The sequence below is a fragment of the Carcharodon carcharias genome, chromosome 9 (assembly GCF_017639515.1).
Source record: "Carcharodon carcharias isolate sCarCar2 chromosome 9, sCarCar2.pri, whole genome shotgun sequence".
In the NCBI taxonomy this organism is placed as follows: Eukaryota; Metazoa; Chordata; class Chondrichthyes; order Lamniformes; family Lamnidae; genus Carcharodon; species Carcharodon carcharias.
This window is the reverse complement of record NC_054475.1, coordinates 53340191-53362460: the sequence shown is the minus strand read 5'-3', so window position 1 is coordinate 53362460 and position 22270 is coordinate 53340191. Positions and strand designations below refer to the sequence as shown.

Genomic DNA, 22270 nt, shown 5'->3' with positions numbered 1-22270 from the left:
CTTACATTCAGTATCTCTCTTCTGTGTCTTCAAGGAAGGTCTGACAGTCAGTGTCTCTCCTCTGTGTTTTCTGGCAGGGTCTCACAGTCAGTGTCTCTCCTCTGTGTCTTTTGGGAAGGTCTCACATTCAGTCTCTCTCCTCTGTATCTGTAGGGAGGGTCTCACAATCAGTATCTCCCCTCTGTGACTTTTGAGAGGGTCTCACCGTCAGTATTTCTCCTCTGCGTCTTCTGGGAGTGTCTCGCAGACAGTGTCTCTCCTCTGTGTTTTTAGAGAGAGTCTCACAGTCAGTGTCCTGCCTCTGTGTCTTTAGGGAGAGTTACACACTCAGCGTCTCTCCTCTGTGTCTTTTGCGCAGGTTTCACGTTCAGTGTCTCTCCTCTGTGTCTTTCTGCCTCTCCTCTGTGACTTCAAGGATGGTCTCGCAGTCAGTATCTCTCTTCTGAGTCCTCAGTCATGGTCTCACAGTCAGTGTCTGTCCTGTGTGGCTTTAAGGAGTGTCTCGCAGACAGTGTCTCTCCTCTGTGCCTTTTGAGCAGGTCTCACAGTCAGTATCTCTCCTCTGTGTCTTCTGGCAGGGTCTCACAGTCAGTGTCTCTCCTCTGTGTCTTTTGGGAAGGTCTCACATTCAGTCTCTCTCCTCTGTATCTGTAGGGAGGGTCTCACAATCAGTATCTCCCCTCTGTGACTTTTGAGAGGGTCTCACCGTCAGTATTTCTCCTCTGCGTCTTCTGGGAGTGTCTCGCAGACAGTGTCTCTCCTCTGTGTTTTTAGAGAGAGTCTCACAGTCAGTGTCCTGCCTCTGTGTCTTTAGGGAGAGTTACACACTCAGCGTCTCTCCTCTGTGTCTTTTGCGCAGGTTTCACGTTCAGTGTCTCTCCTCTGTGTCTTTCTGCCTCTCCTCTGTGACTTCAAGGATGGTCTCGCAGTCAGTATCTCTCTTCTGAGTCCTCAGTCATGGTCTCACAGTCAGTGTCTGTCCTGTGTGGCTTTAAGGAGTGTCTCGCAGACAGTGTCTCTCCTCTGTGCCTTTTGAGCAGGTCTCACAGTCAGTATCTCTCCTCTGTGTCTTCTGGCAGGGTCTCACAGTCAGTGTCTCTCCACTGTGTCTTTTGGGAAGGTCTCACATTCAGTCTCTCTCCTCTGTGTCTGTAGGGAGGGTCTCACAATCAGTATCTCCCCTCTGTGACTTTTGAGAGGGACTTTCCGTCAGTATCTCCCCTCTGTGTCTTCTGGGAGGGTCTCGCAAACATTGTCTCTCCTCTGTGTTTTTAGGGAGAGTCTCACAGTCAGTGTCCTGCCTCTGTGTCTTTAGGGAGAGTCACACGGTCAGTGTCTCTCCTCTGCGTCTTTCAGGAGGGTCTCACAGTCAGTATCTCTCCTCTGTGTCTTTAGGGAGCATCTCCCAGTCAGTGTCTCTCCTCTGTGTCTTTCAGGAGGTTCTCACAGTCAGTGTCTCTCCCCTGTGTCTTCAGGGAGCAGCTCACAGTCGGTGTCTCTCCTCTGTGCCTTTAAGGAGTGTCTCACAGTCAGTGTCTCTCCTCTGTGTCTTTCTGGAGGGTCTCTCAGTCAGGGTCTCTCCTCTGTGTCTTTATGGAGGGTCTTACAGTCAGTGTCTCTCCTCTGTGTCTATAGCGAGGGTCTCACAGTTAGTGTCTCTCCTCTATGTCTTTGGGGAGCGACTTACATTCAATTTCTCTCCACTGTGTCTTTACGTAGCATCTTACAGTCAGTGTCTCCCCTCTGTGTCTTTTGGGAAGCTCTCACATTCAGTGTCTCTCCTCTGTGTCTATAAGGAGCGTCTCACAGCCAGTGTTCCTCCTCTGTGTCTTTAGGGAGCATCTCAAGTCAGTGTATCTCCTCTGTGTCTTTAGGGAACTTCTCACAGTCAGTGTCCCTCCACTGTGTCTTCTGGGAGAGTCTCACAGTCAGTATCTCTCCTCTGTGTCTTCAGGAAGGGTCTCACAGTCATTGAGTCTCCTCTGTGTCTTTAGGGAGGGTCTCACAGTCAGTATCTCTCCTTTGTGTCTTTAGGGAGCGTCTCACAGTCAGTGTCTCTCCTCTGTGTCTTTCAGGATGGTCTCATAGTCAGTGTCTCTCCTCCGTAGCTTTAGGAAGCATCTCACAGTCAGTGTCTCTCCTCTGTAACTTCTTGGAGGGTCTCACAATCAGTGTCTCTCCCCTGTGTCTTTAGGGAGCAGGTCACAGTCAGTGTCTCTCTGTGTCTTTCAGGATGGTCTCACAGTCAGTGTCTCTCCTCTGCATCTTTTGGGATGGTCTCACAGTCAGTTTCTCTCCTCTGTGTCTTTAGGGAGCATCTCACAGTCAGTGTCTCTCCTCTGAGTCTTTCAGGAGGGTCTCACAGTCAGTGTCTCTCCTTTGTGTCTTTAGGGAGAGTCTTACAGTCAGTATCTCTCCTCTGTGTCTTCAAGGAGGGTCTCACAGTCAGTGTCTCACCTCTGTGTCTTTAGCCAGGGTCTCACAGTCAGTGTCCCGCCTCTGTGTCTTTAGGGAGCGTCTCACAGTCAGTGTCTCTCCTCTGTGTCTTTCAGGAGGGTCTCAGTCAGTGTCTCTCCTCAGTGTCTTTAGGGAGCGTCTTACATTCAATTCCTCTCCACTGTGTCTTTAGGTAGCGTCTTACAATCAGTGTCTCTCCTCTGTGTCTTTTGGGAAGTTCTCACATTTAGTGTCCCTCCTCTGTGTCTTTAGGGAGCGTCTCACAATCAGTGTCTCTCCTCTGTGACTTTCGAGATGGTCTCACTGTCAGTGTCTCTCCTCTGTGTCTTTTAGGAGTGAGTTGCAATCAGTATCTCTCCTCTGTGTCTTTAAGGGTGTCCCACATTCAGTATCTCTCCTCTGTGACTTCAAGGAGGGTTTCACAGTCAGTATCTCTCTTCTGAGTCCTCAGTCAGGGTCTCACAGTCAGTGTCTGTCCTCTGTGGCTTTAGGGAGGGTCTCGCAGACAGTGTCTCTCCTCTGTGCCTTTTGGGCAGGAATCACAGTCAGTGTCCCGCCTCTGTGTCTTTCAGGAGGGTCTCACAGTCAGTTTCTCTCATCTGTGTCTCCAGGGAGCATCTCACAGTCAGTGTCTCTCCTCTGTGCCTTTAGTGAGCGTCTCACAGTCAATGTCTCTCCTCTGTGTCTTTCAGGAGGGTCTCACAGTCAGTGTCTCTCCTCTGTGTCTTTAGCAAGGGTCTCACAGTCACTGTCTGTCCTCTGTGTCTTTGGGGAACGTCTCACAATCAGTGGCTCTCCTTCGTGACTTTTGAGCAGTTCTCACAGTCAATATCTCTCCTCTGTGTCTGTAGGGAGGGTCTCACCGTCAGTATCTCTCCACTGTGTCTTCTGGGAGAGTCTCACAGACAGTGTCTCTCCTCTATGTCTTTAGGGAGCGTCTTACATTCAATTTCTCTCCACTGTGTCTTTACGTAGCATCTTACAGTCAGTGTCTCCCCTCTGTGTCGTTTGGGAAGCTCTCACATTCAGTGTTCCTCTGTGTCTATTAGGAAGAGCTCACAGCCACTGTTCCTCCTCTGTGTCTTTAGGGAACATCTCACAGTCAGTGTCCCTCCTCTGTGTCATCTGGGAGAGTCTCACAGTCAGTATCTCTCCTCTGTGTCTTCAAGGAGGGTCTCACAGTCATTGTGTCTCCTCTGTGTCTTTCGGGAGCATCTCACATTCAGTGCCTCTCCTCTGTGTCTTTAGAGATCGTGTCACTGTCAGTGTCTCTCCTCAGTGTCTTTCAAGAGCATCTCACAGTTATTGTCTCTCTTCAGTGCCTTTAGGGAGGGTCTCACAGTCAGTATCTCTCCTCTGTGTCTTTGGGGAGCGCCTCACAGTCAGTGTCTCTCCTCTGTGTCTTTCAGGAGGGTCTCACAGTCAGTATCTCTCCTCTGTGTCTTTCAGGATGGTCTCACAGTCAGTGTCTCTCCTCTGTGCCTTCAGGGAGCATCTCACAGTCAGTGTCTCTCCTCTGTGCCTTTAGGGAGCGTCTCACAGTCAGTGTCTCTCCTCTGTGTCTTTCAGGAGGGTCTCAGTCAGTGTCTCTCCTCTGTGTCTTCAAGGAGGGTCTCACAGTCATTGTCTCTCCTCTGTGTCTTTAGTGAGGGTCTCACAGTCACTGTCTGTCCTCTGTGTCTTTGGGGAACGTCTCACAGTCAATGCCGCTCCGCTGTGTCTTCAGGGAGCGTCTTACGTTCAGTATCTCCCTTCTGTGTCTTCAAGGAAGGTCTCACAGTCAGTGTCTCACTTCTGTGTCTTTCGGGAGGGTCTCACAGTTCGTGTCTCTCCTCTGTGACTTTTGGGAGGGTCTCACAGCCAGTGTCTCTCCACTGTGTCTTCTGGGAGGGTCTCACAGTCAGTGTCTCTCCTTTGTGTCTTTAGGGAGCATCTTACATTCAATTCCTCTCCACTGTGTCTTTAGGTAGCATCTTACAATCAGTGTCTCTCCTCTGTGTCTTTTGGGAAGGTCTCACATTTAGTGTCCCTCTTCTGTGTCTGTAGGGAGGGTCTCACAATCAGTGTCTTTCCTCTGTGACTTTTGAGATGGTCTCACTCTCAGTGTCTCTCCTCTGTGTCTTTTAGGAGTGAGTTGCAATCAGTATCTCTCCTCTGTTTCTTAAGGGTGTCCCACATTCAGTATCTCTCCTCTGTGACTTCAAGGAGGTTCTCACAGTCAGTATCTCTCTTCTGAGTCCTCAGTCAGGGTCTCACAGTCACTGTCTGTCCCCTGGGTCTGTAGGGAGGGTCTCACAATCAGTATCTCCCCTCTGTGACTTTTGAGAGGGTCTCATCGTCAGTAGCTCTCCTCTGTGTCTTCTGGGAGGGTCTCACAGACAGGGTCTCTCCTCTGTGTTTTTAGGGAGTGTCTCACAGTCAGTGTCCTGCCTCTGTGTTATTATGGAGCGCCTCACAGTCAGTGACTCTCCTCTGTGTCTTTAGAGAGCATCTTACAGTCAGCATCTCTCCTCTGTGTCTTCAAGTAGGATCTCACAGTCAGTGTCCCTCCTCTCTGTCTTTAGCGAGGTCTCACAGTCACTGTCTCTCCTCTGTGTCTTTGGGCAGCGTCACACAGTCAGTGTCTCTCCTCTGTGTCTTTGGGGAGCGTCTCACAATCAGTGTCTCTCCTCTGTGACTTTTGACAGGGTCTCACAGTCAGTATCTCTCCTCTGTGTCTTCTGGCAGGGTCTCACTCTCAATATCTCTCCTCTGTGTCTTTTGGGAAAGTCTCACATTCAGTCTCTCTCCTCTGCGTCCGTAGTGAGGGTCTCACAATCAGTATCTCTCCTCTGTGACTTTTGAGAGGGTCTCACAGTCAGTATCTCTCCTCTGTATCTTCTGGGAGGGTCTCAGCATCAGTGTCTCTTCTCTGTATCTTTTGGGAGGCTCTCACAGACAGTGTCTCTCCTCTATGTCTTTAGGGAGCGTCTTCCATTCAATTCCTCTCCACTGTGTCTTTAGGTAGCATCTTACAGTCAGTGTCTCTCCTCTGTGTCTTTTGGGAAGCTCTCACATTCAGTGTCTCTCCTCTGTGTCTGTTAGGCAGGTCTCACAGTCAGTATCTCTCCTCTGTGTCTTTAAGGAGCTTCTTACAGTCAGTGTCTCTCCTCAGTGTCTTTCAGGCGGGTCTCACAGTCATTGTCTCTCCTCAGTGTCTTAAGGGAGGTTCTCACAGTCAGTGTCTTTCCTCTGTGACTTAAAGGAGCGTCTCACTGTCAGTATCTCTCTTCTGTGTCTCAAACGAGGGTCTCGCAGACAGCGTCTCTCCTCTGTGTCTTTAGGGAGAGTCACACGGTCAGTGTCTCTCCTCTGTGTCTTTTGCGCAGTTCTCACAGTCAGTGTCTCTCCTCTGCATCTTTTGGGAGTGTCTCACAGTCAGTATCTCTCCTCTGTGTCTTTAGGGAGCATCTCACAGTCAGTGTCTCTCCTCTGTGTCTTTGGGGAGCGTCTCACAGTCAGTGTCTCTCCTCAGTATCTTTAGGAGCGTCTCACAATCAGTGTCTCTCCTCTGTGACTTTTGAGCAGGTCTCACTGTCAGTATCTCTCCTCTGTGTCTTCAAGGAGGGTCTCACAGTCAGTGTCTCTCCTCTGTGTCTTTAGTGAGGGTCTCACAGTCGGTATCTGTGTCTTTAAGGAGGGTCTCACAGTCTGTGTCTCACTTCTGTGTCTTTAGGGAGGGTCTCACAGTCAGTATCTCTCCTCTGTGTCTTCGAGGAGGGTCTCACAGTCAGTGTCTCTCCTCTGTGTCTTTAAGGAGGGTCTCACAGTCAGTGTCTCACTTCTGTGTCTTTAGGGAGGGTCTCACATTCTGTGTCTCTCCTCTGTGTCTCCAGGGAGGGTCTCACAGTGTCTCGCCTCTGTGTCTTTAGGGAGTGTCTTGCATTCAGTATCTCTCCTCTGTGTCATCAAGGAGGGTCTCACAGTCAGTATCTCTCCTCTGTGTCTTTAGGGAGCGTCTCACAGTCAGTGTCTCTCCTCTGTGTCTTTTAGGAGTTAGTTGCAATCAGTATCTCTCCTCTGTGTCTTTAAGGGTGTCCCACATTCAGTAGCTCTCCTCTATGACTTCAAGGAGGGTCTCACAGTCAGTATCTCTCTTCTGAGTCTTCAGTCAGGGTCTCACAGTCAGTGTCTGTCCTCTGTGGCTTTAGGGAGGGTCTCGCAGACAGTGTCTCTCCTCTGTGTTTTTATGGAGCATCTCACAGTCAACGTCTCTCCTCTGTGTTTTTAGGGAGAGTCTCACAGTCAGTGTCCTGCCTCTGTGTCTTTAGGGAGCGTCTCACAGTCATTGTCTCTCCTCTGTGTCTCTAGGGAGCATCTTACAGTCAGCATCTCTCCTCTGTGTCTTCAAGTAGGATCTCACAGTTACTGTCTCTCCCTGTGTCTTTAGGGAGTGTCTCACAATCAGTGTCTCTCCTCAATCACTTTTGAGAGGGTCTCACAGTCAGTATCTCTCCTCTGTGTCTTCTGGCAGGGTCTCACTCTCAGTGTCTCTCCTCTGTGTCTTTTGGGAAAGTCTCACATTCAGTCTCTCTCCTCTGTGTCTGTGGCGAGGGTCTCACAATCAGTATCTCTCCTCTGTGACTTTTGAGAGGGTTTCACAGTCAGTATCTCTCCTCTGTGTCTTCTGGGAGGGTCTCACAGACAGTGTCTCTCATCTATGTCATTAGGGAGCGTCTTCCATTCAATTCCTCTCCACTGTGTCTTTAGGTAGCATCTTACAGTCAGTGTCTCTCCTCTGTGTCTTTTGGGAAACTCTCATATTCAGTGTCTCTCCTCTGTGTCTGTTAGGCAGGTCTCAATCAGCATCTCTCCTCTGTGTCTTTAAGGAGCATCTCACAGTCAACATCTCTCCTCTGTGTTTTCAGGGAGAGTCTCACAGTCAGTGAACGCCTCTGTGTCTTTAGGGAGCGTCTCACAGTCAGTGTCTCTCCTCTGTGCCTTTAGGGAGCGTCTTACAGTCAGTGTCTCTCCTCAGTGTCTTTCAGGAGGGTCTCACATTCATTGTCTCTCCTCAGTGTCTTTAGGGAGCTTCTCACAGCCACTGTTTCTCCTCTGTGTCTTTATGGAGCATCTCACAGTCTGTGTATCTCCTCTGTGTCTTTAGGGAGCATCTCACAGTCAGTGTCCCTCCTCTGTGTCTGCTGGGAGCATCTCACAGTCAGGGTCTCTCCTCTGTGTCTGCTGGGAGAGTCTCACAGTCAGTGTCTCGCCTCTGTGTCTTTAGGGAGTATCTTGCATTCAGTATCACTCCTCTGTGTCATCAAGGAGGGTCTCACAGTCAGTATCTCTCCTCTGTGTCTTTAGGGAGCATCTCACATTCAGTGCTTCTCCTGTGTGTCTTTTGGGAGGGTCTCACAGTCAGTGTCTCTCCTCTATGTCTTCTGGGAGCATCTCACATTTATTGTCGCCACTCTGCGTCTTCTGGGAGGGTCTCACAGACAACGTCTCTCTTCTGTGTCTTTAGGTAGTGTCTCACAGTCTGTACCTCTCCTCTGTGTCCTTAGGAAGCATCTCACAGTCAGTGTCTCTCCTCTGTGTCTTTCAGGAGGGCCTCACAGTCAGGGTCGCTCCTCTGTGTCGTTAAGGAGCGTCTCACATTCAGTGTCCCTCCTATGTGTCTTTAAGGAGGGTCTCACAGACAGTGTCCCTCCTCTGTGTCTTTAGGGAGCATCTCACAGTCAGTGTCCCTCTTCTGTGTCTGTAGGGAGGGTCTCACAATCAGTGTCTTTCCTCTGTGATTTTTGAGATGGTCTCACTCTCAGTGTCTCTCCTCTGTGTCTTTTAGGAGTGAATTGCAATCAGTATCTCTCCTCTGTTTCTTAAGGGTGTCCCACATTCAGTATCTCTCCTCTGTGACTTCAAGGAGGTTCTCACAGTCGGTATCTCTCTTCTGAGTCCTCAGTCAGGGTCTCACAGTCACTGTCTGTCCTCTGGGACTGTAGGGTGGGTCTCACAGTCAGTGTCCCTCCTCTGTGTCTTCTGGGAGAGTCTCACAGTCAGTGTCTCTCCTCAGTGTCTTTAGGGAACATCTCACAGTCAGTGTCCCTCCTCTGTGTCTTCTGGGAGAGTCTCACAGTCAGTGTCTCGTCTCTGTGCCTTTAGGGAGCGTCTTACATTCGGTATCTCTCCACTGTGTCTTCAAGAATGATCTTACAGTCAGTGTCTCTTCTCAGTGTCTTCAAGGAGGGTCTCTCAGTCAGTGTCTGTCCTCTGTGGCTTTAGGGAGGGTCTCGTAGACAGTGTCTCTCCTCTGTGTCTTCAAGGAGTGTCTCACAGTCAGTGTCTCTCCTCTGTATCTTTAGGGAGCGTCTTACATTCAATTCCTCTCCACTGTGTCTTTAGGTAGTGTCTTACAGTCAGTGGCCCTCCCGTGTGTCTTCTGGGAGGGTCTCACAGTCAGTGTCTCTCCTCTGTGTCTTTTGGGAAGTTCTCACATTCAGTGTCTCTCCTCTGTGTCTTTGGGGGGGGTCTCACAATCAGTGTCTCCCCTCTCTGACTTTTGAGAGGGTCTCACAGTCAGTATCTCTCTTCTGTGTCTTCTGGGAGGGTCTCACAGTCATTATCCCTCCTCTGTGTCTTTTGGCAAGCTCTCACATTCAGTGTCTCTCCTCTGTGTCTTTAAGGAGGGTCTCACAGTCAGTGTCTCTCCTCTGTGTCTTTTGGGAAGGTCTCACAGTCAGTGTCTCTCCTCTGTGTCTTTAGGTACCGTTTCACCATCCGTGCCACTTCTCTGTGTCTTCTGGGAGCGTCTTACATTCAGTGTCTCGCTTCTGTGTCTTTAAGGACGTTCTCACAGCCACTGTTTCTCCTCTGTGTCTTTAGGGAGCATCTCACAGTCTGTGTATCTCCTCTGTGTCTGCTGGGAGCATCTCACAGTCAGCATCTCTCCTCTGTGTCCTTAGGAAGCATCTCACAGTCAGTGTCTCTCCTCTGTGTCTTTCAGGAGGGCCTCACAGTCAGGGTCGCTCCTCTGTGTCGTTAAGGAGCGTCTCACATTCAGTGTCCCTCCTCTGTGTCTTTAAGGAGGGTCTCACAGATATTGTCCCTCCTCTGTGTCTTTGGGGAGCATCTCACAGTCAGTGCCCCTCCTCTGTGTCTTCTGGGAGGGTCTCACAGTCAGTGTCCCTCCTCTGTGTCTTTAGGGAGGGCCTCACAAGCAGGGTCTCTCCTCTGTGTCTTTAGGGCGCGTCTCACAGTCAGTGTCTCTCCTCAGTGTCTTTCAAGAGTGTCTCACAGTCATTGTCTCTCCTCAGTGTCTTTAGGGAGGGTCTCACAGTCAGTGTCCCTCCTCTGTGTCTTCTGGGAGGCTCTCACAGTCAGTATCCCTCCTCTGTGTCTTTTGGCAAGCTCTCACATTCAGTGTCTCTCCTCTGTGTCTTTAAGGAGGGTCTCACAGTCAGTGTCTCTCCTCTGTGTCTTTCAGGAGGGCCTCACAGTCAGTGTCTCTCCTCTGTGTCTTTCAGGAGGGCCTCACAGTCAAGGAGCGTCTCACATTCAGTGTCCCTCCTGTGTGTCTTTAAGGAGGGTCTCACAGACAGTGTCCCTCCTCTGTGTCTTTAGGGAGCATCTCACAGTCAGTGTCCCTACTCTGTGACTTTTGGGAGGGTCTCAGAATCAGTGTCACTCCTCTGTGTCTTTAGGGAGCGTCTCACAGTCAGTGTCTCTCCTCAGTGTCTTTCAAGAGTGTCTCACAGTCATTGTCTCTCCTCAGTGTCTTTAGGGAGGGTCTCACAGACAGTGTCCCTCCTCTGTGTCTTTAGGGAGCATCTCACAGTCAGTGTCCCTCCTCTGTGTCTTTAAGGAGGGTCTCACAGACAGTGTCCCTCCTCTGTGTCTTTAGGGAGCATCTCACAGTCAGTGTCCCTCCTCTGTGTCTTCTGGGAGAGTCTCACAGTCAGTGTCTCGTCTCTGTGCCTTTAGGGAGCGTCTTACAGTCGGTATCTCTCCACTGTGTGTTCAAGAATGATCTTAAAGTCAGTGTCTCTTCTCAGTGTCTTTCAGGAGGGTCTCACAATCAGTGTCTCTCCTCAGTGTCTTTAGGGAGGGTCTCACAGTCAGTGCATTTCCTCTGTGTCTTTAAGGAGCATCTCACTGACAGTATCTCTCTTCTGTGTCTTCAAGGAGTGTCTCTCAGTCAGTGTCTGTCCTCTGTGGCTTTAGGGAGGGTCTCGTAGACAGTGTCTCTCCTCTGTGTCTTTCAGGAGGGTCTCACAGTCAGTATCTCTCCTCTCTGTCTTTAGGGAGAGTCTTACAGTTAGTATCTCTCCTCTGTGTCTTCAAGGAGTGTCTCACAGTCAGTGTCTCTCCTCTGTATCTTTAGGGAGCGTCTTACATTCAATTCCTCTCCACTGTGTCTTTAGGTAGTGTCTTACAGTCAGTGTCTCTCCCGTGTGTCTTCTGGGAGGGTCTCACAGTCAGTGTCTCTCCTCTGTGTCTTTTGGGAAGTTCTCACATTCAGTGTCTCTCCTCTGTGTCTTTAGGGGGGGTCTCACAATCAGTGTCTCCCCTCTCTGACTTTTGAGAGGGTCTCACAGTCAGTATCTCTCTTCTGTGTCTTCTGGGAGGGTCTCACAGTCATTATCCCTCCTCTGTGTCTTTTGGCAAGCTCTCACATTCAGTGTCTCTCCTCTGTGTCTTTAAGGAGGGTCTCACAGTCAGTGTCTCTCCTCTGTGTCTTTAGGTACCGTTTCACCATCCGTGCCACTTCTCTGTGTCTTCTGGGAGCGTCTTACATTCAGTGTCTCGCTTCTGTGTCTTTAAGGACGTTCTCACAGCCACTGTTTCTCCTCTGTGTCTTTAGGGAGCATCTCACAGTCTGTGTATCTCCTCTGTGTCTGCTGGGAGCATCTCACAGTCAGCGTCTCTCCTCTGTGTCCTTAGGAAGCATCTCACAGTCAGTGTCTCTCCTCTGTGTCTTTCAGGAGGGCCTCACAGTCAGGGTCGCTCCTCTGTGTCGTTAAGGCGCGTCTCACATTCAGTGTCCCTCCTCTGTGTCTTTAAGGAGGGTCTCACAGATATTGTCCCTCCTCTGTGTCTTTGGGGAGCATCTCACAGTCAGTGTCCCTCCTCTGTGTCTTCTGGGAGGGTCTCAGAATCAGTGTCACTCCTCTGTGTCTTTAGGGAGCGTCTCACAGTCAGTGTCTCTCCTCAGTGTCTTTCAAGAGTGTCTCACAGTCATTGTCTCTCCTCAGTGTCTTTAGGGAGGGTCTCACAGTCAGTGTCCCTCCTCTGTGTCTTCTGGGAGAGTCTCACAGTCAGTGTCTCATCTCTGTGCCTTTAGGGAGCGTCTTACAGTCGGTATCTCTCCACTGTGTGTTCAAGAATGATCTTAAAGTCAGTGTCTCTTCTCAGTGTCTTTCAGGAGGGTCTCACAATCAGTGTCTCTCCTCAGTGTCTTTAGGGAGGGTCTCACAGTCAGTGCATTTCCTCTGTGTCTTTAAGGAGCATCTCACTGACAGTATCTCTCTTCTGTGCCTTCAAGGAGTGTCTCTCAGTCAGTGTCTGTCCTCTGTGGCTTTAGGGAGGGTCTCGTAGACAGTGTCTCTCCTCTGTGTCTTTCAGGAGGGTCTCACAATCAGTATCTCTCCTCTCTGTCTTTAGGGAGAGTCTTACAGTCAGTATCTCTCCTCTGTGTCTTCAAGGAGTGTCTCACAGTCAGTGTCTCTCCTCTGTATCTTTAGGGAGCGTCTTACATTCAATTCATCACCACTGTGTCTTTAGGTATTGTCTTACAGTCAGTGTCTCTCCCGTGTGTCTTCTGGGAGGGTCTCACAGTCAGTGTCTCTCTTCTGTGTCTTTTGGGAAGTTCTCACATTCAGTGTCTCTCCTCTGTGTCTTTAGGGGGGGGTCTCACAATCAGTGTCTCCCCTCTCTGACTTTTGAGAGGGTCTCACAGTCAGTATCTCTCTTCTGTGTCTTCTGGGAGGGTCTCACAGTCATTATCCCTCCTCTGTGTCTTTTGGCAAGCTCTCACATTCAGTGTCTCTCCCATGTGTCTTTAAGGAGGGTCTCACAGTCAGTGTCTCTCCTCTGTGTCTTTAGGTACCGTTTCACCATCCATGCCACTTCTCTGTGTCTTCTGGGAGCGTCTTACATTCAGTGTCTCGCTTCTGTGTCTTTAAGGAGGTTCTCACAGCCACTGTTTCTCCTCTGTGTCTTTAGGGAGCATCTCACAGTCAGCATCTCTCCTCTGTGTCCTTAGGAAGCATCTCACAGTCAGTGTCTCTCCTCTGTGTCTTTCAGGAGGGCCTCACAGTCAGGGTCGCTCCTCTGTGTCGTTAAGGAGCGTCTCACATTCAGTGTCCCTCCTCTGTGTCTTTAAGGAGGGTCTCACAGATATTGTCCCTCCTCTGTGTCTTTGGGGAGCATCTCACAGTCAGTGTCCCTCCTCTGTGTCTTCTGGGAGGGTCTCAGAATCAGTGTCACTCCTCTGTGTCTTTAGGGAGCGTCTCACAGTCAGTGTCTCTCCTCAGTGTCTTTCAAGAGTGTCTCACAGTCATTGTCTCTCCTCAGTGTCTTTAGGGAGGGTCTCACAGTCAGTGTCCCTCCTCTGTGTCTTCTGGGAGAGTCTCACAGTCAGTGTCTCGTCTCTGTGCCTTTAGGGAGCGTCTTACATTCGGTATCTCTCCACTGTGTCTTCAAGAATGATCTTACAGTCAGTGTCTCTTCTCAGTGTCTTTCAGGAGGGTCTCACAATCAGTGTCTCTCCTCAGTGTCTTTAGGGAGGGTCTCACAGTCAGTGTCTTTCCTCTGTGTCTTTAAGGAGCATCTCACTGACAGTATCTCTCTTCTGTGTCTTCAAGGAGGGTCTCTCAGTCAGTGTCTGTCCTCAGTGGCTTTAGGGAGGGTCTCGTAGACAGTGTCTCTCCTCTGTGTCTTTCAGGAGGGTCTCACAGTCAGTTGTCTCTCCTCTCTGTCTTTAGGGAGAGTCTTACAGTTAGTATCTCTCCTCTGTGTCTTCAAGGAGTGTCTCACAGTCAGTGTCTCTCCTCTGTATCTTTAGGGAGCGTCTTACATTCAATTCCTCTCCACTGTGTCTTTAGGCAGTGTCTTACAGTCAGTGTCTCTCCCGTGTGTCTTCTGGGAAGTTCTCACATTCAGTGTCTCTCCTCTGTGTCTTTAGGGGGGGGTCTCACAATCAGTGTCTCCCCTCTCTGACTTTTGAGAGGGTCTCACAGTCAGTATCTCTCTTCTGTGTCTTCTGGGAGGGTCTCACAGTCAGTATCCCTCCTCTGTGTCTTTTGGCAAGCTCTCACATTCAGTGTCTCTCCTCTGTGTCTTTAAGGAGGGTCTCACAGTCAGTGTCTCTCCTCTGTGTCTTTTGGGAAGGTCTCACAGTCAGTGTCTCTCCTCTGTGTCTTTTAGGAGGGCCTCACAGTCAGGGTCGCTCCTCTGTGTCGTTAAGGAGCGTCTCACATTCAGTGTCCCTCCTCTGTGTCTTTAAGGAGGGTCTCACAGACAGTGTCCCTCCTCTGTGTCTTTAGGGAGCATCTCACAGTCAGTGTCCCTCCTCTGTGTCTTCTGGGAGGGTCTCACAGTCAGTGTCCCTCCTCTGTGTCTTTAGGGAGGGCCTCACAAGCAGTGTCTCTCCTCTGTGACTTTTGGGAGAGTCTCAGAATCAGTGTCACTCCTCTGTGTCTTTAGGGAACGTCTCACAGTCAGTGTCTCTCCTCAGTGTCTTTCAAGAGTGTCTCACAGTCATTGTCTCTCCTCAGTGTCTTTAGGGAGGGTCTCACAGTCAGTGTCCCTCCTCTGTGTCTTTAGGGAGGGTCTCACAGTCAGTGTCCCTCCTCTGTGTCTTCTGGGAGAGTCTCACAGCCAGTGTCTCGTCTCTGTGCCTTTAGGGAGCGTCTTACATTTGGTATCTCTCCACTGTGTCTTCAAGAATGATCTTACAGTCAGTGTCTCTTCTCAGTGTCTTTCAGGAGGGTCTCACAATCAGTGTCTCTCCTCAGTGTCTTTAGGGAGGGTCTCACAGTCAGTGTCTTTCCTCTGTGTCTTTAAGGAGCATCTCACTGACAGTATCTCTCTTCTGTGTCTTCAAGGAGGGTCTCTCAGTCAGTGTCTGTCCTCTGTGGCTTTATGGAGGGTCTCGTAGACAGTGTCCCTCCTCTGTGTCTTTCAGGAGGGTCTCACAGTCAGTGTCTCTCCTCTCTGTCTTTAGGGAGAGTCTTACAGTCAGTATCTCTCCTCTGTGTCTTCAAGGAGTGTCTCACAGTCAGTGTCTCTCCTCTGTATCTTTAGGGAGCGTCTTACATTCAATTCCTCTCCACTGTGTCTTTAGGTAGTGTCTTACAGTCAGTGTCTCTCCCGTGTGTCTTCTGGGAGGGTCTCACAGTCAGTGTCTCTCCTCTGTGTCTTTTGGGAAGTTCTCACATTCAGTGTCTCTCCTCTGTGTCTTTAGGGGGGGTCTCACAATCAGTGTCTCCCCTCTCTGACTTTTGAGAGGGTCTCACAGTCAGTATCTCTCTTCTGTGTCTTCTGGGAGGGTCTCACAGTCATTATCCCTCCTCTGTGTCTTTTGGCAAGCTCTCACATTCAGTGTCTCTCCTCTGTGTCTTTAAGGAGGGTCTCACAGTCAGTGTCTCTCCTCTGTGTCTTTTGGCAAGCTCTCACATTCAGTGTCTCTCCTCTCTGTCTTTAAGGAGGGTCTCACAGTCAGTGTCTCTCCTCTGTGTCTTTTGGGAAGGTCTCACAGTCAGTGTCTCTCCTCTGTGTCTTTAGGTACCGTTTCACCATCCGTGCCACTTCTCTGTGTCTTCTGGGAGCGTCTTACATTCAGTGTCTCGCTTCTGTGTCTTTAAGGACGTTCTCACAGCCACTGTTTCTTCTCTGTGTCTTTAGGGAGCATCTCACAGTCTGTGTATCTCCTCTGTGTCTGGTGGGAGCATCTCACAGTCAGCTTCTCTCCTCTGTGTCCTTAGGAAGCATCTCACAGTCAGTGTTTCTCCTCTGTGTCTTTCAGGAGGACCTCACAGTCAGGGTCGCTCCTCTGTGTCGTTAAGGAGCGTCTCACATTCAGTGTCCCTCCTCTGTGTCTTTAAGGAGGGTCTCACAGATATTGTCCCTCCTCTGTGTCTTTGGGGAGCATCTCACAGTCAGTGTCCCTCCTCTGTGTCTTCTGGGAGGGTCTCACAGTCAGTGTCCCTCCTCTGTGTCTTTAGGGAGGGCCTCACAAGCAGGGTCTCTCCTCTGTGACTTTTGGGAGGGTCTCAGAATCAGTGTCACTCCTCTGTGTCTTTAGGGAGCGTCTCACAGTCAGTGTCTCTCCTCAGTGTCTTTCAAGAGTGTCTCACAGTCATTGTCTCTCCTCAGTGTCTTTAGGGAGGGTCTCACAGTCAGTGTCCCTCCTCTGTGTCTTCTGGGAGAGTCTCACAGTCAGTGTCTCGTCTCTGTGCCTTTAGGGAGCGTCTTACATTCGGTATCTCTCCACTGTGTCTTCAAGAATGATCTTACAGTCAGTGTCTCTTCTCAGTGTCTTTCAGGAGGGTCTCACAATCAGTGTCTCTCCTCAGTGTCTTTAGGGAGGGTCTCACAGTCAGTGTCTTTCCTCTGTGTCTTTAAGGAGCATCTCACTGACAGTATCTCTCTTCTGTGTCTTCAAGGAGGGTCTCTCAGTCAGTGTCTGTCCTCTGTGGCTTCAGGGAGGGTCTCGTAGACAGTGTCTCTCCTCTGTGTCTTTCAGGAGGGTCTCACAGTCAGTGTCTCTCCTCTCTGTCTTTAGGGAGAGTCTTACAGTCAGTATCTCTCCTCTGTGTCTTCAAGGAGTGTCTCACAGTCAGTGTCTCTCCTCTGTATCTTTAGGGAGCGTCTTACATTCAATTCCTCTCCACTGTGTCTTTAGGTAGTGTCTTACAGTCAGTGTCTCTCCCATGTATCTTCTGGGAGGGTCTCACAGTCAGTGTCTCTCCTCTGTGTCTTTTGGGAAGTTCTCACATTCAGTGTCTCTCCTCTGTGTCTTTAGGGGGGGGTCTCACAATCAGTGTCTCCCCTCTCTGACTTTTGAGAGGGTCTCACAGTCAGTATCTCTCTTCTGTGTCTTCTGGGAGGGTCTCACAGTCATTATCCCTCCTCTGTGTCTTTTGGCAAGCTCTCACATTCAGTGTCTCTCCTCTGTGTCTTTAAGGAGGGTCTCACAGTCAGTGTCTCTCCTCTGTGTCTTTAGGTACCGTTTCACCATCCGTGCCACTTCTCTGTGTCTTCTGGGAGCGTCTTACATTCAGTGTCTCGCTTCTGTGTCTTTAAGGAGGTTCTCATAGCCACTGTTTCTCCTCTGTGTCTTTAGGGAGCATCTCACAGTCTGTGTATCTCCTCTGTGTCTGCTGGGAGCATCTCACAGTCAGTGTCCCACCTCTGTGTCATCAAGGCGGGTCTCACAGTCAGTATCTCTCCTCTGTGTCTTTAGGGAGCACCTCACATTCAGTGCCTCTCCTGTGTGTCTTTTGGGAGGGTCTCACAGTCAGTGTCTCTCCTCTGTGTCTTCTGGGATCGTCTCACATTTATTGTCGCCCTTCCGCGTCTTCTGGGAGGGTGTCACTGTCAGTGTCCCTCCTCTGTGTCTTCTGGGAGGGTCTCACAGACAACATCTCTCCTCTGTGTCTTTAGTTAGTGTTTCACAGTCCGTACCTCTCCTCTGTGTCTTTAGGGAGCGTCTCACAGTCAGTGTCTCTCCTCTGTGTCTTTCAGGAGGCTCTCACTTTCATTGTCCCTCCTCTGTGTCTTTAGGGAGCATCTCACAGTTAGTGTCCCTCCTCTGTGTCCTCTGGGACGGTCTCACAGTCAGTGTCTCTCCTCTGTGTCTTTAGGGAGTGTGTTACATTCAATTCCTCTCCACTGTGTCTTTCGGTAGCGTCTTACAGTCAGTGTATCTCCTCTGTGACTTTAGGGAACATCTCACAGTCAGTGTCCCTCCTCTGTGTTGTCTCGGAGGGTCTCACAGTCAGTATCTGTCCTCTGTGTCTTTAAGGAGGGTCTCACAGTCAGTGTCTCTCTTCTGTGTCTTCTGGGAGGGTCTCACAGGCAGTGTCCCTCCTTTGTGTCTTCTGGGAGCGTCTCACAATCAGTGTCTCGCCTCTGTGTTTTTCTGGAGCGTCTCACAGTAAGTGTCTCTCCTCTGTGTCTTTAGGGAGGGTCTTACAGTCAGTGTATCTCCTCTGTGTTGTCTCGGAGGGTCTCACAGTCAGTGTCTCGTCTCTGTGTCTTTAGCAAGCGTCATACACTCAGTATCTCTCCCCTGTGTCTTTAAGGAGGGTCTCACAGTCATTGTCTCTCCTCTGTGTCTTTAGGGAGCATCTCACATTTAGTGCCTCTCCTCTGTGTCTTTAGGGAACTTCTCAGTCAGTATCTCTCCTTTGTGTCTTTCAGGTGGGTCTCACAGTCAGTATCTCCCTTCTGTTTCTTCAAGGAGGGTCTCACAGTCCGTGTCTGTCCTCTGTGGCTTTAGGGAGAGTCTCATGGTCAGCGTCTCTCCTCTGTGTCTTTTGGGCAGGTCTCACAGTCAGTATCTCTCCTCTGTGTCTTTAGGGAGCATCTCACAGTCAGTGTCTCTCCTCTGTGTCTTTCAGGAGGTTCTCACAGTCAGTGTCTCACCTCTGTGTCTTTGGGGAATGTCTCACAGACAGTGTCTCTCCTCTGTGTCTTTAGGGAGAGTATTACTGTCAGTATCTCTCCTCTGTGTCTTCAAGGAGGGTCTCACACTCAATGTCTTTCCTCTGTGTCTTTAGCGAGGGTCTCACAGTCACTGTCTGTCCTCTGTGTCTTTGGGGAATGTCTCACAGTCAGTGCCTCTCCACTGTGTCTTTAGGGAGCCTCTCACAGTCAGTGTCTCTCCTCTGTGTCTTTAGGTAGTATCTCACAGTCAGTGTCTCTTCTCTGTGTCTTTAAGGAGGTTCTCAAACTCAGTCTCCCTCCTCTGTGACTTTAAGAAGTGTGTTGCAATCAGTATCTCTCCTCTGTGTCTTTAAGGAGGGTCTCACATTCAATATCTGTCTTCTGTGCCTTCAAGGAGTGTCTCACAGCCATTGTCTCACTTCTGTGTCTTTAGGGAGGGTCTCACATTCAGTGTCTCTCTTCTGTGTCTTCAGGGAGAGTCACACAATCAGTGTCTCTCCTCTGTGTCTTTAGGGAGGGTCTCACAGCCAGTGTCTCTCCACTGTGTCTTCTGGGAGGATCTCACAGTCCGTGTCTCTCCTCTGTGTCTTTAGGTAGCATCTCACAGTCAGTATCTCTCCTCTGTGTCTTTAGGGAGCATCTCACAGTCAGTGTCTCTCCTCTGTGTCTTTAAGGAGTGTTTTGCAATCAGTATCTCTCCTCTGTGTCTTCACGGAGGTTCTCACAATCAGTATCTCTCTTCTGGTCTTCAATCAGGGTCTCACAGTCATTGTCTGTCCTCTGTGGCTTTAGGGAGGGTCTCGCAGACAGTGTCTCTCCTCTGTGCCTTTTGGGCAGGTCTCACAGTCAGTATCACTCCTCTGTGTCTTTAAGGAGCGTCTCACAGTCAGTGTCTCTCCTCTGTGTCTTCTGGGAGCGTCTTACAGTCAGTGTCTCGCCTCTGTGTCTGTAAGGAGGGTCTCACAGCCAGTGTTGCTCCTCTGTGTCTTTAGGGCGCATCTCACAGTCTGTGTTCCTCCTCTGTGTCTTTAGGGAGCATCTCACAGTCAGTGTCCCTCCTCTTGAACCACCGGGAATGGTTTGATGCAACTGAATGGCTTGCAAAGCTACTTCAGTTGGCAGTTATGTGTCAACGGCATTGTTATAGACTGGAGTCACACATAGACCAAGGCTGGGTAAGGACGGCAGATTTCCTTCCCTAAAGGACATTAGCAAACCAGTTGGGTTTTTACAATAACCTTGAAGCTTCATAGTCGCTGTCATTGATACCAATATTGCACCTTAACTGGGTTCAAATTCTCAAACAGCTGTTCCAGGACCTGGACTCACTTTAACCAGATTATCAGTCTGTGACATAGCAACTGCAAGATAGTTCCTGAACATTAATCCTGATTCCATTAGCCTCACACCATTGCTACACAGTGCTTTGGTAAAATTAGGTATCCACCTGACACTTCACTCATATTTCACCCATCTTTCATTCCTCAAATTAGCCAGATAGCCCACATATCTTTCAAGTCCCTTCCCCAATTTTGGAACTTTGCCTGTGTTTGGGTGGGATCAGGTTCCAATTGGAATCAGCAGCAAAATGAGAAGAAGACCTTTTCAGGAATTACTGGATGGTGCCAGACACAATTCTTGGTCGGTTGGCCTGAGTTGGAAGTGGCATTGGAACCAGACAATTGCCCTTAAAGGAGGAAGGGGAGAATAAAAAGAAGCTTGAAATCCTGCCCCCGATCCCTGACTCCTGCTGGCAAGTTGCCATTATAACACATTGGGCAAGGATATCACCAGGCTCAGCTGTAGTTCTGCCCCCATGGTCTAACAGCTGATGAAACCCATTGGCTAGGCTCAGAGGTTTGATACCGGAGAGGCTTCCCATAGCCAAGTTGCAGGAAATATCTGGCCTGTTAATTGTGGCAGTGGGGGTATAGGGGGTGGAGATGGGAGTGGGCAGGAATGGGATGGTGATAGAGGGGATGGATGATAGTAGAGAGGATGGGGATGGGTGTAGGGGATGCAATGGGAATGTAGGGGTGGGACGGTGGTAGAGAGGGTGGGTGAAGGCTTGCCAACACTGGAACATTCCTGAAGGTCTCATCACATGACAGCTTAACTCCAATCACTCCACCCCCACTCTCCCACCATTGGACACCCAACATGTCCATCTTCACGGGGCACTGCATTCCATGCCAATTAGTTATCCAATTAGATGCTCCTTGACTCAGTGAAGCAGCCTTTTTGTCCAATCCCCAGTAATTGTATAATTAATAAATGGAATGATGCCTAAAAAGAAAACACCCAATGTATTTTTGTATGGATCTGGGATTTTTTTTTTGGGTCTTCCCCAGGCTATTCATTGCAGTGTCCAGGAGATTAATCTTTATTCATGGAAAAACCAGGACAATCCTGGAGGTTTGGAAACTTGAGGGAGGGCAAGAGAATTGTGAATGAAATGATTTTTTTTATTATTTATTCGTTCATAGGATGTGTGCTTCACTGGCTGGGCCAGCATTTATTGCCCATCCCTAATTATCCTTGAGAAGGTGGTGGTGAGCTGCCTTCTTGAACTGCTGCAGTCCATGTGGTGTAAGTACACCCACAGTTGTTTGGGAGGGAGTTCCAGGATTTTGATCCAGCGACAGTGAAGGAATGGTGTATATTTCCAAGTCAGGATGGTGAATGACTTGGAGGGGAACTTACAGGTGGTGGTGTTCCCATCTATCTGCTGCCCTTGTCCTTCCAGGTGGTAAAGGTCGTGTGTCTGGAAGGTGCTGTCGAAGGAGCACTATGTAATGGGATGAGAATGTGGCCAGTTTAAAAACTGTTCCCTTCAGGCTTGAATGCATTGTCTAGTGGTGTGAAGCCCGCCTCAGCTTCTCTCTCCTCCCTCCCTTGCAGTTGACTACATTGTGATGCAGTTTGGCCGTGTGGCAGATGATGCATTCACCATGGATTACAGCTACCCGATGTGCGCTGTCCAGGCCTTCGCCATCGCCCTCTCCAGCTTTGATGGGAAATTGGCGTGTGAATGACATGTACGGCTCATCTCCTGCCCCTCCATCCGTCTTTGTTACTGAAGTGCGCTTTACTTAAGATGTACGACTAGTGTTAGAATAAAGAGACGACATAAGTGGAAAGCATGTCTGCATTATGTTCTCAAGGACAAACCTGGGCAGTAGGGCTGGAAACAAAAGAAATACTTGTCTCTGTGATCAAACTGTGCAATTGAAGCTCTCAAAATGGGAGGAGGCATTTTCTTTTTTTGCATTTTGTGTTGTATTAACTTGGCTAAGGTTGGAGGATGATGTTTTTAGTTTATGACACCATTCTTTAAATGTCTGTTCCTAATTCTCCTCTCAGCAGGAGAATTAAATAAAAATATCGATGAGGATGTTGGGTGCCTGTAGGTTTTATGCTGTGTAAACCATTTTCTGATTCATTAAAGTTGGGATATGAGAGAGATGCAGAGACCAGCTTTGAAATGCGGAATTCCAGAAGTTTAACTTTCTCTGACTAACCTGTTCAAAATCTCTGCTTGCATTATTTTAAAGTAATGCATTATAGCCAGTGTTCTGCACCACCTGCTATATTACCAGTGTGTTTTGGTGGAGTAATTGCTCCATATTAACTGAAATTGTGGAGTTACAGGCAACCCTTTCCACCATCTCCCCCCCTCCTCTGAAATAAATGGAGCCTCTTTGGTTGCACACCTTCCCATCACATTGGAACAGATCCTAGGGGAGGGAGAGATATACAAACCCACAAGCTTCATAAGGCAAGATAAAGCGGGTTATTATAATATCAGAGTCCCTTCAAGGTAGGGGCGGAGGGTACAATTGGAGTAAAAATTGTACCCGTTTGAGTTTTCCCTTTCACTTTAAGGGGTTCACAGATTGAGCGAGTTCTAAAAAAAGAGCCATTAAACCGGTGGAAATTATAAAGGCAAACTGCAAATGCTGGAAACTTGGAGATATTTAGAGAAAATGCTGGAAATACGCAGCAAGCCAGTCTGCATCTGTATAAAGAAAAGATGGGTTATAATGATTGAGCCTGTAACCTTCATCAGTATAATTGATGGGATTGTACAGTGAGAGAGAGGGCAATAGTAAACTCCTACAGTTCTGGGAGGTGGGATCGAATGCTTCCATTCTCGAGGGGG

At 49.3% G+C, this 22270-nt stretch overlaps 1 protein-coding gene across 1 annotated transcript in view; it reads left to right on the top strand.

The window, feature by feature from the left end:
• The window catches only part of LOC121282410 (tubby-related protein 3-like), a 193707-nt gene extending 172564 nt beyond the window's left edge, over positions 1–21143 (top strand). Inside the window, exon 17 of the mRNA XM_041196126.1 lies at positions 21010–21143. Within this exon, the coding sequence (XP_041052060.1) occupies positions 21010–21143 (134 nt within the window). The remainder of the gene's footprint in view (positions 1–21009) is intronic.
• Positions 21144–22270: the final 1127 nt, after the last annotated feature.